This window comes from Gopherus flavomarginatus, chromosome 4 (assembly GCF_025201925.1).
Source record: "Gopherus flavomarginatus isolate rGopFla2 chromosome 4, rGopFla2.mat.asm, whole genome shotgun sequence".
Lineage (NCBI taxonomy): Eukaryota > Metazoa > Chordata > Testudines > Testudinidae > Gopherus > Gopherus flavomarginatus.
The window spans coordinates 214526837-214541780 of NC_066620.1; the positions used below are offsets into that span (position 1 = coordinate 214526837).

Here is a 14944-nt window from a genome sequence, read left to right on the forward strand (position 1 = left end):
TGGGAAAAACCCTCCAGAGACACAACTTTAGGATTTATCCTCTCCTGTGCCTGGTTTGTGTTAACTTGACTGAACATAGCTTTAATATCATTCCCAATCATAAGATCTTTAGGCAGTAACTTCTTTACCCCAGCTATAACTTTATGCTGAGCCCCATTCCATTTGAGGTGGATTCTGGCTAAAGGCACACGTACAGTAAACTCCTAGAGGACTACAACATTCACACTCTGATTTGGTAAATAATTTTCCTCTTTGACTGGATCTGCTTTAACAAGAGTGATGTTAGAACCCATAATTTGCCCTAAACAGCTTTGACCATTGACTTTTACACTCTCTATGAATTTTCCATTACCACTGCCATACTTAGCACTGGAACAATTTATGGGGTCACCTTCCACTGAACTCACAGTAACAGCATTTACATCAAAGGTGGCAGTGTTGGGGTACATTTGGTTAAACCCAGACAATTGTTCAGAGTTATACAACATACCAACATTGTTACAAACTGGACTTTCAAGCAGATACAATTTTTTTCTGTTCTTCCCTTGCTTTTTTGATTTGGAGCTGAAGTCTGGCAGTTTCTTGTTGCATCTTGTGAGTTTCCTGTTCCAGCTCCTGTTGCCTCTGTCGAGCTCTCTCCTCAGCAGCCAGCAGCTCCAGATGCCCCTTATGAGCTTTTTCTTCTCTCTCAGCAGCCTCCTCCTTTCTTCAGCTGGGCCAAGGCTTCCTTCTCTTTCATTCAAATTTCTGCCAGTTTTCCTGCATGTTCAAAGTGCAGGCTGTCCATCAGGACTTCCAGTTTCATTGTTTCTGCTGTTGCTTTCTGGCTCATGGTCACTGATATTTAACCCACAAACTCTCAATCCCAAATTTAAAATTTGGATAGCGTGGGGTTCTGACCCAAAGCTTAATTGACCTGGTCCTGTGGATCCTTGTACGACTACGCCACTGTGACAGTGCAGCCCGTGGGAGCCAGCTGAGGTCACTCAATCAGGGTGAACTGCAAACAAAACAGGGCAGACCAACCCCAGACACTGGTGGATATTCCAATACTTAGATTCACCAACCAGCACAAAACAGCTTCTATAGTACCTCACTGGTCACTTAGAAGTCCAAACCATGCAGTTCCCTTAAAGTACCCAGCCTCAGGCCTCCATCCAGACACACCTGTCAGATATGATGATGATTCCTGAGAATCTTATCTCATCATATAAAAGAAACGGTTCTTCCAATCCCAAAAGATCAGCCACATACGCGGGTGCAATTATAACTTAGATCTTACCCAAACTACACACTATTAGCAAATTCTTATTAACTAAGCTAAAATTTATTAAAAAAGAAAGAAGAGAGTGTGTTGGTTAAAAGATCAATATACAGACAGACTTGAATTCAATTCTTGAGGTTCAGATACATAGTAGAGGTGAGCATGTGTTGCCAAAAGTCCTTTTAGAAACAGTCCATAGGTTATAGTCCAATTTCCATATTCAGGGTGGCTCTAGTCAGTGACTAGTATCAGAGGGGTAGCCGTGTTAGTCTGGATCTGTAAAAGCAGCAAAGAGTCCTGTGGCACCTTATAGACTAACAGACGTTTTGGAGCATGACGAAGTCATGCATCTGACGAAGTGGGTATTCACCCAGGAAAGCTCATGTTCCAAAACGTCTGTTAGTCTATAAGATGCCACAGGATTCTTTGCTGCCTTTCCAGTCAGTGACTGGGGATCTCAATTCTAGTGCCTTAAGGTTTCCCCCTCTTGAAACCCAAAGCAGATCTGAGATGAAGCAGGATCATGTCCCATGGTTCTTACACATTTCCAGCAGCCTTTTGGCCTGAGAAAACAGTAGGCTTAACTCCTTCTCCCAAACAACCTGGCAATTAGTACAAGGTAATTTATCCATTAAACAGTTCAGATACAGGTTACCACAACCTTCAAAGACACACAAAGACAATAATACTATTTCACTCAAGTATTATCATACATGTTAATATTCCCCTTTTGATCTCTCAATTAAAACTAAAGCAATAGACAAGACTTGTTTGCTTACATCACAAGACCTGAGCAAACATCTACCCTTCTACCTTTACCAGTGCAGACTTGCATTTCAAAGCTCTATTCATTTACATATCTTCCTAACCAGTTCTTAAGGTTCACCCGTGGGTCAGGTCAGCCAGTGAGGTGAGTTAATTAACTCTTTCTGGCACTGTCATCTTTCAATGAGATATTATATAACACTCATAACATCACACTGCCCCAGGATGCTTCTAGGAGAAAGATCTGGCCATTTGCTGCCTTCTGCCTGTGGGTAGGACATGTACATACATCCTCCAGCCACCTCTTACTGGGGGCCCTTAGAGGCAAATGAATAGACTGAGCCTTCTTGGAACTCAGCTGAAACGGTGACAGATATGGAGTCACGAAGCCCCCGTACGTAGGGTGACAGAGACGGCCTCTCTCCTCTGGGGAAGGAGACATGAACCTCCTCAGGGAAACCTGGAACCTCATGGGCAATCCCCAGCTTTGCAGCACTTGCATCTATATAATGTGGAATGCCAGCTGCTTTTTAACGTCTCTCCAAAGGAAGAGCAGCTCCCCAAAGGATGGAAACAACCTCAACCTCGGGCTTTGCCTTCAAGGAGCACAGCTTGAGAATCACGGGGAAGGAAAGCCCGCAGGGATTTCCACAGGGCATCCGTGTCATAAACAGATAGTTAAGGGTTAATGTCTCTTTTACCTGTAAAGGGTTACAAGCAGTGAACCTGAAACACCTGACCAGAGGACCAATCAGAAGACAAGATACCTTCAAATCTCGGTGGAGGGAAGTCTTTCTTCTTCTTCGAGTGATTGCTCACATCCATTCCAGTTAGGTGTGCGCGCCGCGCGTGAACGTTCGTCGGAAACTTTTTACCCTAGCAACTCCAGTGGGCCGGCAGGTCGCCCCCTAGAGTGGCGCCGCCATGGCGCTCGATATATACCCCTGCCAGCCCACCCGCTCCTCAGTTCCTTCTTACCGCCGTGTCGGTCGTTGGAACTGTGGAGCGCGGCATAGCTGTCCTCCACGTCCCTAGCTCTCCTTGTTAACTACCGTTATTGTTACAGTTGTTAGTTAGATCGTTAAGTGTAGTTAGTTAAGTAATTAGGTGTAAATAGTATTGTAGATAGCTGTTCGCCGGTCTGGGCTGTAGCCCTTCCCGGCACCCGGCACCGGGCTCATGCCTGGTTCGCCGGGCTTTAAGCAGTGTGCGGCCTGTAAGAAGCCTATGCCTACCAGCGACCCCCACGACGCGTCTCTGAAGTGCCTGGGGGAATCGCACAGGTCGGACAAGTGCCGCATCTGCAAGGCTTTTAAGCCCAGGACAAAGAAGGAGAGAGACCAAAGACTCAGGACTCTCCTCATGGAGGCGGCACTTGACCCGGCAGCTTCACAGGCCGTGATCTCGGCGCCGGCACCGGATCGCACCGGCACCGGGAAGACTCCCCGGCACCGACCTTCCCCGGCACCGGGTGCAGAGGCGAGACCGTCAGCATCTGCTACTTCAGCCAGGCAGACCCGATTGGAGCGCCCGGCATCGACATCGGCCGCGGCACCACCGGCACCGTCGACTCCGGGCCCGGTGGGTCCGTCGAGTCCGGTGCCGCCAAGCTCCCCCATAAGATCTGGGGTTGAGCTATTGGTCCCATCCACGCCGGAGACCTTCCCCTTGGCACGGGACCTTATCGCCCTAACTGAGTCTACTCAGCTGCCACCCCCGGTACCTCCGGTGCGGGTCGCATCTAGAGGCAAGCCCATGATGACGGCACCGTCTCGGGACTCGCACTCGCGATCCAGGTCACAACACCACGGTCGCTCGAGATCCCGCCACCGCTCGCAGTCCCGGCACCGCTCCCCTCGGCGGTACCGGTCGCACTCGCAGCACCGATCGAACTCCAGACGGTCGCGGTCTGACTCCAGCCGTCGATACCGGCACCGTGACTCCAGGAGCCAGTCCCGCCGTCACTCGCCGCGCCGGTCGACCTCCCGGCACCGAGCTGGTGGCAGGTCCCGGTCCCAGTCGACCTCCCGGCACCGCATCGGTGGCAGGTCCCGGTCCCGATCCCGACACCGAAGCAGCGGCCGGTACCGTTCCAGATCCCGGCACCGAGACAGAACCCGGTCCCGATCCCGGCACCGCTATGACTCCCGGTACCGATCCCCGGCACCGAGAAGATCTTCGGTGCCGACCCGCGCAGACCCTTACCAGCCGGGGTCGGCCCCGCCATGGCCTTCTAGGCAGCCGTCGGTGTCTTCTCAAGCAGACAGCGTGTATGCGCTGGGCACCGACAGGCAGGCGGCACTGTTTCAAGACCCTCCGCAACAGGACCAAGGTCCGCAGCAGTGGGGGTTTTGGACCCCCCTGGGCATACCATCAAGCCCAGGGCCCCCAACAGCTTCCTGCCAGGCCTGCAACGACGGAGCACAGGGTGCCGGAGGCTTCGTTGTCTCGCCCCCCTCCCTCCCCGGATGGAGAGGAAGGATCCAAGCAGCAAGACCCTGCTCTTGCTCCTGAGACAGAGGCGAGGGCTGAGGGAGACCCCCCACTGGACACTTTCTTGCCGGGGGTCTCCTCATCTTCCTCCCCTGATGAAGCGGTGGCTGGCACCTCCTCCAGTAGCCCTCCTCCGCTGGATCTCAGGGCGCACCAAGACCTCCTTAGGCGAGTAGCTCAGAATCTGAGCCTGCAAGCCGAGGAGGTCTCTGAGATCGAGGACCCTATCGTCACCATCCTCTCGTCTGATGCTCCCACCAGGGTCGCCCTACCCTTCATTAGGACGATCCAGGTCAACGCCAATACAACCTGGCAATCACCGGCCTCCATCCCCCCTACGGCGAGGGGCGTCGAGAGGAAGTACATGGCCCCCTCCAAGGGCTATGAGTACCTCCACGTCCACCCGACACCGTGTTCCCTGGTGGTACAGTCGGTGAACGAGAGGGAGCGTCATGGGCAGGAAGCTCCAGCCCCCAAATCCAAGGAGGCCAGACGTATGGACCTCCTTGGCCGCAAGGTCTACTCAGCTGGGGCCCTTCAGCTCAGGGTTTCAAACCAACAAGCCCTGCTCAGCAGATACGCTTTTAACTCGTGGGTGGCAGCGGACAAATTCAAAGAGCTGCTGCCACAGGAGGCCCGCCAAGAATTTGCGGCCATTCTGGACGAGGGCAAGAAGGTTGCACGAACCTCGTTGCAAGCTTCTTTGGACGCTGCAGACTCGGCTGCCCGCACCCTCGCCTCGGGGGTAACGATGCGCCGTATCTCCTGGCTTCAGGTCTCTAGCCTTCCACCGGAGCTCCAATATACCATGCAGGACCTCCCGTTCGAAGGCCAGGGCCTGTTTTCAGAAAAGACAGACCCCAGACTTAAGAGTCTCAAAGACAATCGGGTCATTATGCGCTCTCTCGGGATGCACACGCCGGGAACGCAGCGCAGACCCTTCCGGCCACAGCAGCAACAGCAGCGCAGGCCATACCCCCAGTTCCGCCAACGGCAGAACCTCAATAGGCGCCGTGGCAGGAATGGAAGGCGTAGGCATTCGGGGAACCAGGGGGGGCAGAATCAAAGCTCCTCTAAGCCCCCGCCCGGACCCAAGCCTTCGTTTTGAGGGTGCGCCCGAGGGCGCAGTAACAGTTTCCCCCACGGATCCTTCCCCCCCGTTTTCCAACCGCCTTTCGTTTTTCCTCCCGGCGTGGACCCAAATAACATCGGACCGCTGGGTCTTGCGCACGGTGCAGACGGGATACCGTCTGCAGTTTGTATCACTTCCTCCCTCGCGCCCCCCTTCCTCGTCCCTCTTCAGGGACCCCTCTCACGAGCAATTCCTTCGACAGGAGGTACAGACGCTCCTCAACAAAGGAGCTATAGAGGTGGTCCAGGAAAACGAGAAAGGCAAGGGGTTTTATTCCCGCTACTTTCTGATCCCCAAGGCCAAGGGAGGCCTCAGGCCTATCCTCGACCTGCGAGAGCTCAACAAATACCTAGTGAAGTTGAAGTTCCGCATGGTATCCCTGGGGACCATTATCCCATCCCTGGATCCGGGAGACTGGTACAAGGCCCTCGACATGCAGGACGCTTATTTTCACATTGCCATTTGGCCGCACCACAGACGTTTCCTTCGATTCATGGTGGGCCGCCTTCACTATCAATTTGCAGTCCTCCCATTTGGCCTTTCTACGGCTCCGAGGGTATTTACAAAATGCATGGCAGTCGTTGTGGCACATCTCCGGCGCAGTCGTATCCACGTGTTCCCTTACCTGGACGATTGGTTAATTCGGGGCACGTCGGAGCTACAGGTTTGCAGCCACGTCCGCAAGATCACCGGCCTGTTTGCTACCTTGGGCCTCATGATCAATATAGACAAGTCCACCCTGCTCCCCACGCAGAGGGTGGAGTTCATCGGGGCCGTCCTGGACTCCACCGTGGCCATGGCTCTTTTGCCGTTACCGAGGTTCCAGGCATTGTCGGCGATCGTTCAGCGATTGCGGGCAGCCCCCTTGACAACTATACGGACATGTCTAACCCTGTTAGGCCACATGGCAGCATGCACATTTGTGACCGGTTACGCTCGGCTCCGCATGAGGCCCCTCCAGTTGTGGCTCATCGCACATTACCGGCCGGCAAGGCAACCACTAGACATGCTGATCACAATCCCCCAGGGGGTGTTAGATTCTCTCAGCTGGTGGCTAGACCAGTCCGCAGTGTGTGCGGGGCTCCCTTTCCACCCACCTCAGCCTTCGGTGTCCCTAACAACGGATGCCTCAGATCTCGGCTGGGGGGCCCACCTGGGAACCCTGAGAACGCAGGGCCTGTGGTCCCCGCAGGAGGTGAGGTTGCACATCAACATGCGGGAGTTGAGAGCGGTCCGCCTTGCTTGTCAAACGTTCTGTCACCAGCTTCGAGGTCGTTGTGTCGCGGTGTTTACCGACAACACGACGACCATGTACTATATCAACAAGCAGGGCGGCACCAGATCCTCTCCCCTATGTCACGAGGCAATGCGACTATGGGACTTTTGTGTAGCCCACTCCATTCACCTCACGGCTTCCTTCCTCCCCGGAGTACGGAACACGCTGGCGGATCGCCTGAGCAGATCCTTCCTGTCACACGAGTGGTCCCTTCGCCCGGACGTCGCCCTCTCAATTTTCCAGAGGTGGGGTTATCCCCGTGTGGACCTCTTCGCGTCCGGGGGGAACAAGAAGTGCCAGGCGTTCTGCTCCTTTCAGGGCAGGGAGCCCGGGTCTATAGCGGATGCCTTCCTTATCCCGTGGTCGACCCACTTGTACTACGCCTTCCCCCCGTTCCCACTGGTCCACAGGGTCCTTCTGAAGGTGCGCAGGGACAGGGCTCGCGTGATCATGGTAGCCCCGGCGTGGCCCAGGCAACATTGGTACCCCATGCTGCTGGACCTGGCCATAGCCGACCCAGTTCCCCTACCCCTTCACTCGGACCTGATTACCCAGGAACACGGAACTCTCTGTCACCCGGATCTGCAGTCGCTGCACCTAGCGGCGTGGCTCCTGCGTGGCTGACCGGTTCTGAACTGCGCTGCTCCACCCCGGTACGGGAGGTACTTCTGGGCAGCAGGAAGCCTTCCACTAGAGCGACATACTCGGCCAAGTGGAAGCGTTTCTCCTGTTGGTGCGTGGAGAAAGGTCTCCGTCCTATGGAAGTTTCGGTGGCCAATATCTTAGACTATGTTTGGTCCCTCAAACAACAGGGCCTGGCGATATCGTCCTTGCGGGTCCACCTGGCAGCTATCTCCACCTTTCACCCCGGTGGGGATGGCCGCTCCGTTTTTTCCCACCCGACGGTGACTAGATTCCTGAAGGGGCTGGAACATTTATACCCTAACGTCCGTCTCCCTGCTCCAACCTGGGATCTTAACCTGGTGTTATCTCGGCTCATGGGGCCCTCCTTTGAGCCGTTAGCTACTTGCTCCCTACTCTATCTCTCTTGGAAGACTGCTTTTCTAGTAGCTATCACCTCAGCTAGGCGGGTGTCAGAACTCCGGGCTCTCGTGGTAGACCCCCCGTATACAGTCTTCCACAAAGATAAGGTGCAGCTGAGGCCACACCCTGCCTTTCTCCCCAAGGTGGTCTCGACCTTCCACATCAACCAAGAGATATTCCTCCCGGTTTTTTTCCCGAAACCTCACTCTTCAGGCAGGGAGCAACAGCTCCACTCGCTTGACGTCCGTAGGGCTCTCGCGTTCTATGTGGAGAGGACCAAACCGTTCCGCAAATCCCCCCAACTTTTCGTGGCAGTAGCGGACCGCATGAAGGGGCTTCCTATCTCCTCGCAGAGGTTATCCTCATGGGTAACGTCCTGTATCAGGACCTGCTATGAGCTGGCCCATGTTCCTACGGGCCGTGTGACTGCGCATTCTACCAGGGCGCAGGCGTCGTCGCTGGCTTTCCTCGCCAGTGTGCCCATCCAGGAAATCTGTCGGGCAGCGACCTGGTCATCGGGCCACACCTTTGCTTCCCACTACGCCCTGGTCCAGCAGTCCAGAGAGGACGCGGCCTTCGGATCTGCAGTGCTCCATGCCGCGACTTCTCACTCCGACCCCACCGCCTAGGTATGGCTTGGGATTCACCTGACTGGAATGGATGTGAGCAATCACTCGAAGAAGAAAAGACGGTTACTCACCTTTGTAACTGTTGTTCTTCGAGATGTGTTGCTCATATCCATTCCACACCCGCCCTCCTTCCCCACTGTCGGAGTAGCCGGCAAGAAGGAACTGAGGAGCGGGTGGGCCGGCAGGGGTATATATCGAGCGCCATGGCGGCGCCACTCTAGGGGGCGACCTGCCGGCCCACTGGAGTTGCTAGGGTAAAAAGTTTCCGACGAACGTGCACGCACAGCGCGCACACCTAACTGGAATGGATGTGAGCAACACATCTCGAAGAACAACAGTTACAAAGGTGAGTAACCGTCTTTTTTGTGTTGTTTGTTTGTCTGTTGTTCTCTCTGGGGTCTGAGAGTGACCAGACGTGAAACCAAGCTTCTCTCCAATCTCTCTGATACAGTCTCTTATATGTTCAGAATAGTAAGTACTAGGTAGATAAGGCGGTTTTAGTCTTTTCATTGTTTTCTTTATTTGCAAATGTGTATTTTGCTGGAAGGATTTTAACTCTATTCGCTGTACTTGTATACTTAGGCTGGGAGGGTATTCCCAGTGTCTAAAGCTGAAAGACCCTGTAACATTTTTCAACTTGATTTTGTAGAGACAATTTTTACTTTTTCTTTCTTTTATTAAAAACTTTTCTTTTTAAAAGACCCGATTGATTTTTTCCCCTTGTTAAGGCTCAAGGGAATTCAGTCTGTACTCACCAGGGAATTGGTGAGAGGAAGGGAGAGAGAAGGGAGGGAGGAAGGTGGAATTCCCCCGTTTTAAGATTCAAGGAGTTGAATCACAGTGATCTTCCAGGGTAACCCAGGGAGGGGAAGCCTGGGAGAGGCAACAGTGGGGGAAAGGGTTTACTTTCCTTGTGTTAAGATCCAGGGGATCTGGGTCTTGGGGGTCCTCTGGGAAGGTTTTGGAGGGACCAGAGTGTACCAGGCACTGGAATTCCTGGTTGGTGGCAGCGCTACAAGCACTAAGCTGGTAATTGAGCTTAGGGGGATTCATGCTGGTACCCCATCTTTTGGACGCTAAGGTTCAGAGTGAGGATTATACCATGACAATCCGGCAAACCCTACTCCTGCTGCAGCTTCTTCTGCAGCATGTGTCAGCCCAAGCTCTCCCTGACCTCATCGAGCAGGAAATCGGTCTCCATCTCACTGAACTCCACACCAGCTCCCCTGGCTGGGACGGCGCAAGGCAGCTGTGACAGTGTACCCCATAGGCTTTATGGGGGGATGCTCATAAATGTATGTATGATATAACTGGAGTAGGGTTTTGCTACATATGCCATGTAACACGTCTATGTAAAGGTTACGATCTACTGGTTATGTTCATCCTAGTTGTATGCAGGAACCATTTGTGTGTTCAAAGTTATGAACATTGGCTGTACAATTGCTTTATTTCTAAGTAGCCTTAGTTAAAACATTTGGTCACTTCTTAGGAAAGAAATGTGCAAATTAAATGCTCAATACAGAAGCACTTAACAGATAAAAGAGCTTGGAAGGCTCCAATCCACATAAGAAGTCTTCCTGGAGACATACAAGATACTATGTGGAAACTGGCTTCTGCCTGTAAAGGCCTTGTCTACACCACAAAGTTGCAGCGCTGGTGAGGGGGTTACAGCGCTGCAACTTAGGAGGTGTACACACCTGCAGGGCATTACCAGCGCTGCAACTCCCTGTTTGCAGCGCTGGCCGTACACCCGGTCGAACCTCGGGTGTAGAGGATCCAGCGCTGGATCACCAGCGCTGGTCATCAGGTGTAGACACTCACCAGCATTTTTGTTGACCTCCGTGGAATAAGCAGGTATCCCAGCATACCTGAGGAAGCCTCTCTGGTAATCAAGCAAACTTCACTGCCCTGTGCTCACCTGACCCCTCCTTTAAATGCCCCGGGAAATTTAAAAATCCTCTTCCTGTTTGCTCAGCCAGGTGTGGAGTGCAATTAATCTATCAATCACTCAGCGACCATGCCTCCACGCACCAAACGAGCCCCAGCATGGACAAATGCAGAGCTGCAGGACCTCCTTAGTGTGTGGGGAGAAGAGGCTGTGCAAACACAGCTGCGCTCCAGAAGGAGAAATTATGATACGTATGGTCAGATATCGCAGTCCTTGATGAGAAGGGGCCATTAACAGGACGCGTTGCAGTGCAGAGTAAAAATTAAGGAGCTGAGGAGTGCGTACTGCAAAGCCCGTGAGGGAAATCGCCGCTCAGGAGCTGCCCCCACAACCTGCAGGTTTTACAAGGAGCTGGATGCCATACTTGGGTGTGACCCTACCGCGAATCCTAGGAGCACGATGGAGAGTTCAGAGCAGGGAGAAGTGGGGGATGGTGTAGAGGACGGAGACAGTGAGGCTACTGGCGTGGAGGGAGACACCCCGGAGTCCCAGGACACATGCAGCCAGGATCTCTTCTCCAGCCCGGAGGAGGCGAGCCAGTCACAGCAGCTGGAAGCTGACGGTGAGGAGGAAGCTGAGGATTGTGCTCGTGGTAAGTAGATTTCAATGTTTTGGGAGAGGAGGATTTTGGTTATGGCTGCCTGCATGCATGCCTAAACGTGGAATAGCCCATTGATTTGATCTACCCTTCCCCGCGGTTTGCTCTGGTGTTCCCCACCCCCCCTCCAAGCAGGCATCCAGCCTCGCGGTGTGCTGCCGTGTTCCCCACCCCCCCTCCAAGCAGGCATCCAGCCCCGCGGTTTGCTGCCCTGTTTACCAGCCACCCTCCCAGCACGGAGGCAGCCACGAGGTGTGCTCTGGTGTTCCCCACCCACTCTCCAAGCAGGCATCCAGCCCCGCGGTGTGCTGCCGTGTTCCCCACCCCCCCCTCCAAGCAGGCATCCAGCCCCGCGGTGTGCTGCCGTGTTCCCCAGCCACCCTCCAAGCAGGCATCCAGCCCCGCGGTTTGCTCTGGTGTCCCCCGAACCCCCTCTCCAAGCAGGTATCCTTCCCCGCGGTTTGCTCTGGTGTTCCCCACCCCCCCTCCAAGCAGGCATCCAGCCCCACGGTGTGCTGCCGTGTTCCCCACCCCCCCTCCAAGCAGGTATCCTTCCCCGCGGTTTGCTCTGGTTCCCCCCCCCCCCAAGCAGGCATCCAGCCCCGCGGTGTGTTGCCATGTTCCCCAGCCACCCTCCAAGCAGGCATCCAGCCCCGCGGTGTGCTGCCGTGTTCCCCAGCCACCCTCCAAGCAGGTATCCAGCCCCGCGGTTTGCTCTGGTGTCCCCCGAAACCCCCTCCAAGCAGGTATCCTTCCCCGCGGTGTGCTCCGGTGTTCCCCGAACCCCCTCTCCAAGCAGGTATCCTTCCCCGCGGTTTGCTCTGGTGTCCCCCCCCCCAAGCAGGCATCCAGCCCCGCGGTGTGCTGCCGTGTTCCCCAGCCACCCTCCCAGCACGGAGGCAGCCACACGGTGTGCAGGCATCCAGCACCGCGTTTCCACCCCCCCCCTCAGTATCAGGACGGGTTGAAAGCGGACCAAAAAAAACCCCAACCCCCCAAGCACCTAGCTCACCACCTTCCTGTTCACTACTGTTCCTTCTTCAGGACACCAGCTACCCCCTGTACCCACTGCTGATAAACCCCAGCGACCCAGTGGTCAATTCCCACTCCCAAGGGGTGATTTTTGCTAAAAACACTCAACCCATTGCTCGCCATGACTTAGCTTGCTTGCCCTCTCTGTGTTATGTGAGGTGTGTGAGAAGGATGCTACCTAAAGTCTCAAAAGTCCTTCAAAATTTGATAATAAACAATGATGCCTCTGTGTACTACATGTTTCTATCTCTCTGTTTTCTAGGGACCTTGACTACTGCAGCTGTATCACCGCCCTCACGTAGGTTGCAGAACTTGAGACGCAATCCTAGGAAATCAAAAGAGGAATTGATCAAGTCTGTTCTGAGCCACTACAACAGGGAAAGTAGGAAGACAGAGGAATGGAGAAGCAGTGTACAGGAGTGGAGAAAGACTGTACATGAATGGAGGCAAACAGAAAGCAGGAGAAAGGAATTGTGTAGGCAAACAGAAAGCAGGAGAAAGGAATTGTGTAGGCAAACAGAAAGCAGGAGAAAGGAATTGTCTGCTAAAAAAACAACAAAGCAGATGATAAGCCTCCTGTCTCGCCAAACTGAGTCTTTCGAGTCTCTTGTAGCCATGCAGACAAATATGTACCGTGCTAACCCACAGCCCTCCCAAAGCCCTCTTCCTTGTCACCCTGTATATTCACAAACCAACTTTCTCCAGCAGCCAGTTCCTTATTATCCCCAGCTGCCCCCAACACCTATAAGATCACCTACTAGCCCTGATAACTATAATTCTTACCCTGTTCACTCCACCCCCATCATTCTGCAGCATAGTAATGCTGAAGTGCAACAGACAGTGAATATTGGTCAAAATAGGACATAGTAAAACCTGTAAATGTACTGTCAACCACCTCTACCCCCCCTTGCATGTTTTGTACTGTATGTTGAATAAAGGTTTTTTTTTCTATTTCTTTCACTACGTTTTATTGCTGCTGGAAGTGGTAAACAATACACAATGAGGTAGAGCAAAGCACATCAAATGCATCAAACATTACTGCTGGCTCTCAGCATCAAATTGCTCCCTTAAAGCATCCCTAATCCTTGAAGCCCTTTTCTGGGCCTCCCTATTAGCCCTGCTCTCTGGCTGAGAAAACTCATTCTCCAGGCGTCTAACCTCGGAGGTCCATTCCTCACTGAATCTTTCACCCTTCCCTTCACAAATATTATGGAGGGTGCAGCACGCGGATATAACAGCGGCGATGCTGCTTTCCATCAAATCTAGCTTCCCATAAAGACACCTCCAGTGAGCTTTCAAACGGCCAAAAGCACACTCCACAGTCATTCTGCACCGGCTCAGCCAGTAGTTGAACCGGTCCTTGCTCCTGTCAAGTTTCCCTGTATATGGTTTCATGAGCCATGGCATTAAGGAGTAAGCGGGGTCTCCAAGGATCACAGTGGGCATTTCCACGTCCCCTACTGTGATCTTGCGGTCTGGGAAAAAAGTCCCGGCCCTCAGCCTCCTGAACAGGGCACTGTTCCGAAATATGCGTGCATCGTGCACCTTTCCAGGCCATCCTGAGTAAATGTCAGTAAAACGCCCACGGTGATCCACAAGCGCTTGCAGAACCACGGAGAAATACCCCTTGCGATTAACATACTCTGATGCCAGGTGGGGTGGTGACAGAATAGGAATATGAGTCCCATCTATTGCCCCTCCACAGTTAGGGAACCCCATTTCCGCAAAGCCATCTACAATGTCCTGCACGTTCCCAAGACACACGGTTCTTCTTAGCAGGGTGCGATTAATGGCCCTGCAAACTTGCATCAGCACCATTCCAACTGTAGACTTTCCCACTCCAAACTGGTTCGCCACCGATCTGAAGCAGTCTGGAGTTGCCAGCTTCCAGATTGCAATAGCCACCCGCTTCTCCACTGGCAGGGCAGCTCTCAATCTCGTGTCCCTGCGCCGCAGGGTAGGGGCGAGCTCAGCACACAGTGCCATGAAAGTGGCTTTTCTCATCCGAAAGTTCTGCAGCCACTGCTCGTCATCCCAGGATTGCAGGACAATGTGATCCCACCACTGAGTGCTGGTTTCCCGAGCCCAAAGGCGCCGTTCCACGGAGCTGAGCACGTCTGTTACTGCCACAAGCAATTTACTGTCTTCACCGTCAGGCGATTCAATATCATCGTCTGACTCACTGTCACTCTCACTTTGCAGGTGAAGGAATAGCTCCACTGCCAAGCGCGATGTGCTGGCAACATTCATCAATAAGGTCGTCAGTTGCTGAGGATCTATTTTTAAAAAAATTCGCAGAAAAAGCGCTGTACAGTCACAATGCCGCCACACTGCTCCGCATGTGTAACAAAGCGCCGCTGGGCGTTGGAACAGGAACAGGAAGCGGAAAGACAATCACACTTCCTTCCCCTTCCCACAAGCCACAGCGCCGCTATGGGACGAGGTGCTCTGTGGGATAGCCGCCCACAATGCACCACTCCCAACAGCGCTGCAGCGTGGCCACATCTAACATCACTTGCAGCGCTGGTTGCTGTAAGTGTGGCCACTCTGCAGCGCTGGCCCTATACAGCTGTACTAACACAGCTGTAACAACCAGCGCTGCAAAATTGCAGATGTAGACAAACCCAAAGACTGAAGCCTTGGCTATGTTGGTGTCACAAAGCATAACCCTAAGTAACTTAAAAGGTAAAAGGCAATAAGGATAAGGAATCTCCCTGTTTAGGCCTCAGATGAGCAAAAGTCCCTCCTAACAGGCCAATAAAT

The 14944-nt window shown here is 53.5% G+C and overlaps 1 protein-coding gene across 1 annotated transcript; it reads left to right on the forward strand.

Annotated features, from left to right (window-relative positions):
- The first annotated feature begins 10231 nt into the window (after window positions 1-10231).
- Window positions 10232-13048, forward strand: LOC127048865 (uncharacterized). Its single transcript, XM_050948934.1, has 2 exons — window positions 10232-11143; window positions 12444-13048. Exons 1-2 carry the CDS (start codon window positions 10951-10953, stop codon window positions 13046-13048), a joined length of 798 nt encoding a protein of 265 aa, XP_050804891.1. The 5' UTR covers window positions 10232-10950.
- The last annotated feature ends 1896 nt before the right edge of the window (window positions 13049-14944 follow it).

Excerpts from the sequence above, each read along its gene's own strand:
- LOC127048865 (XM_050948934.1), top strand. The coding sequence starts at position 10,951 with ATGGAGAGTTCAGAGCAGGGAGAAGTGGGGGATGGTGTAGAGGACGGA. Across the intron at positions 11,144-12,443 it reads AGCTGAGGATTGTGCTCGTG|GGACCTTGACTACTGCAGCT; the intron begins GTAAGTAGATTT and ends TCTGTTTTCTAG.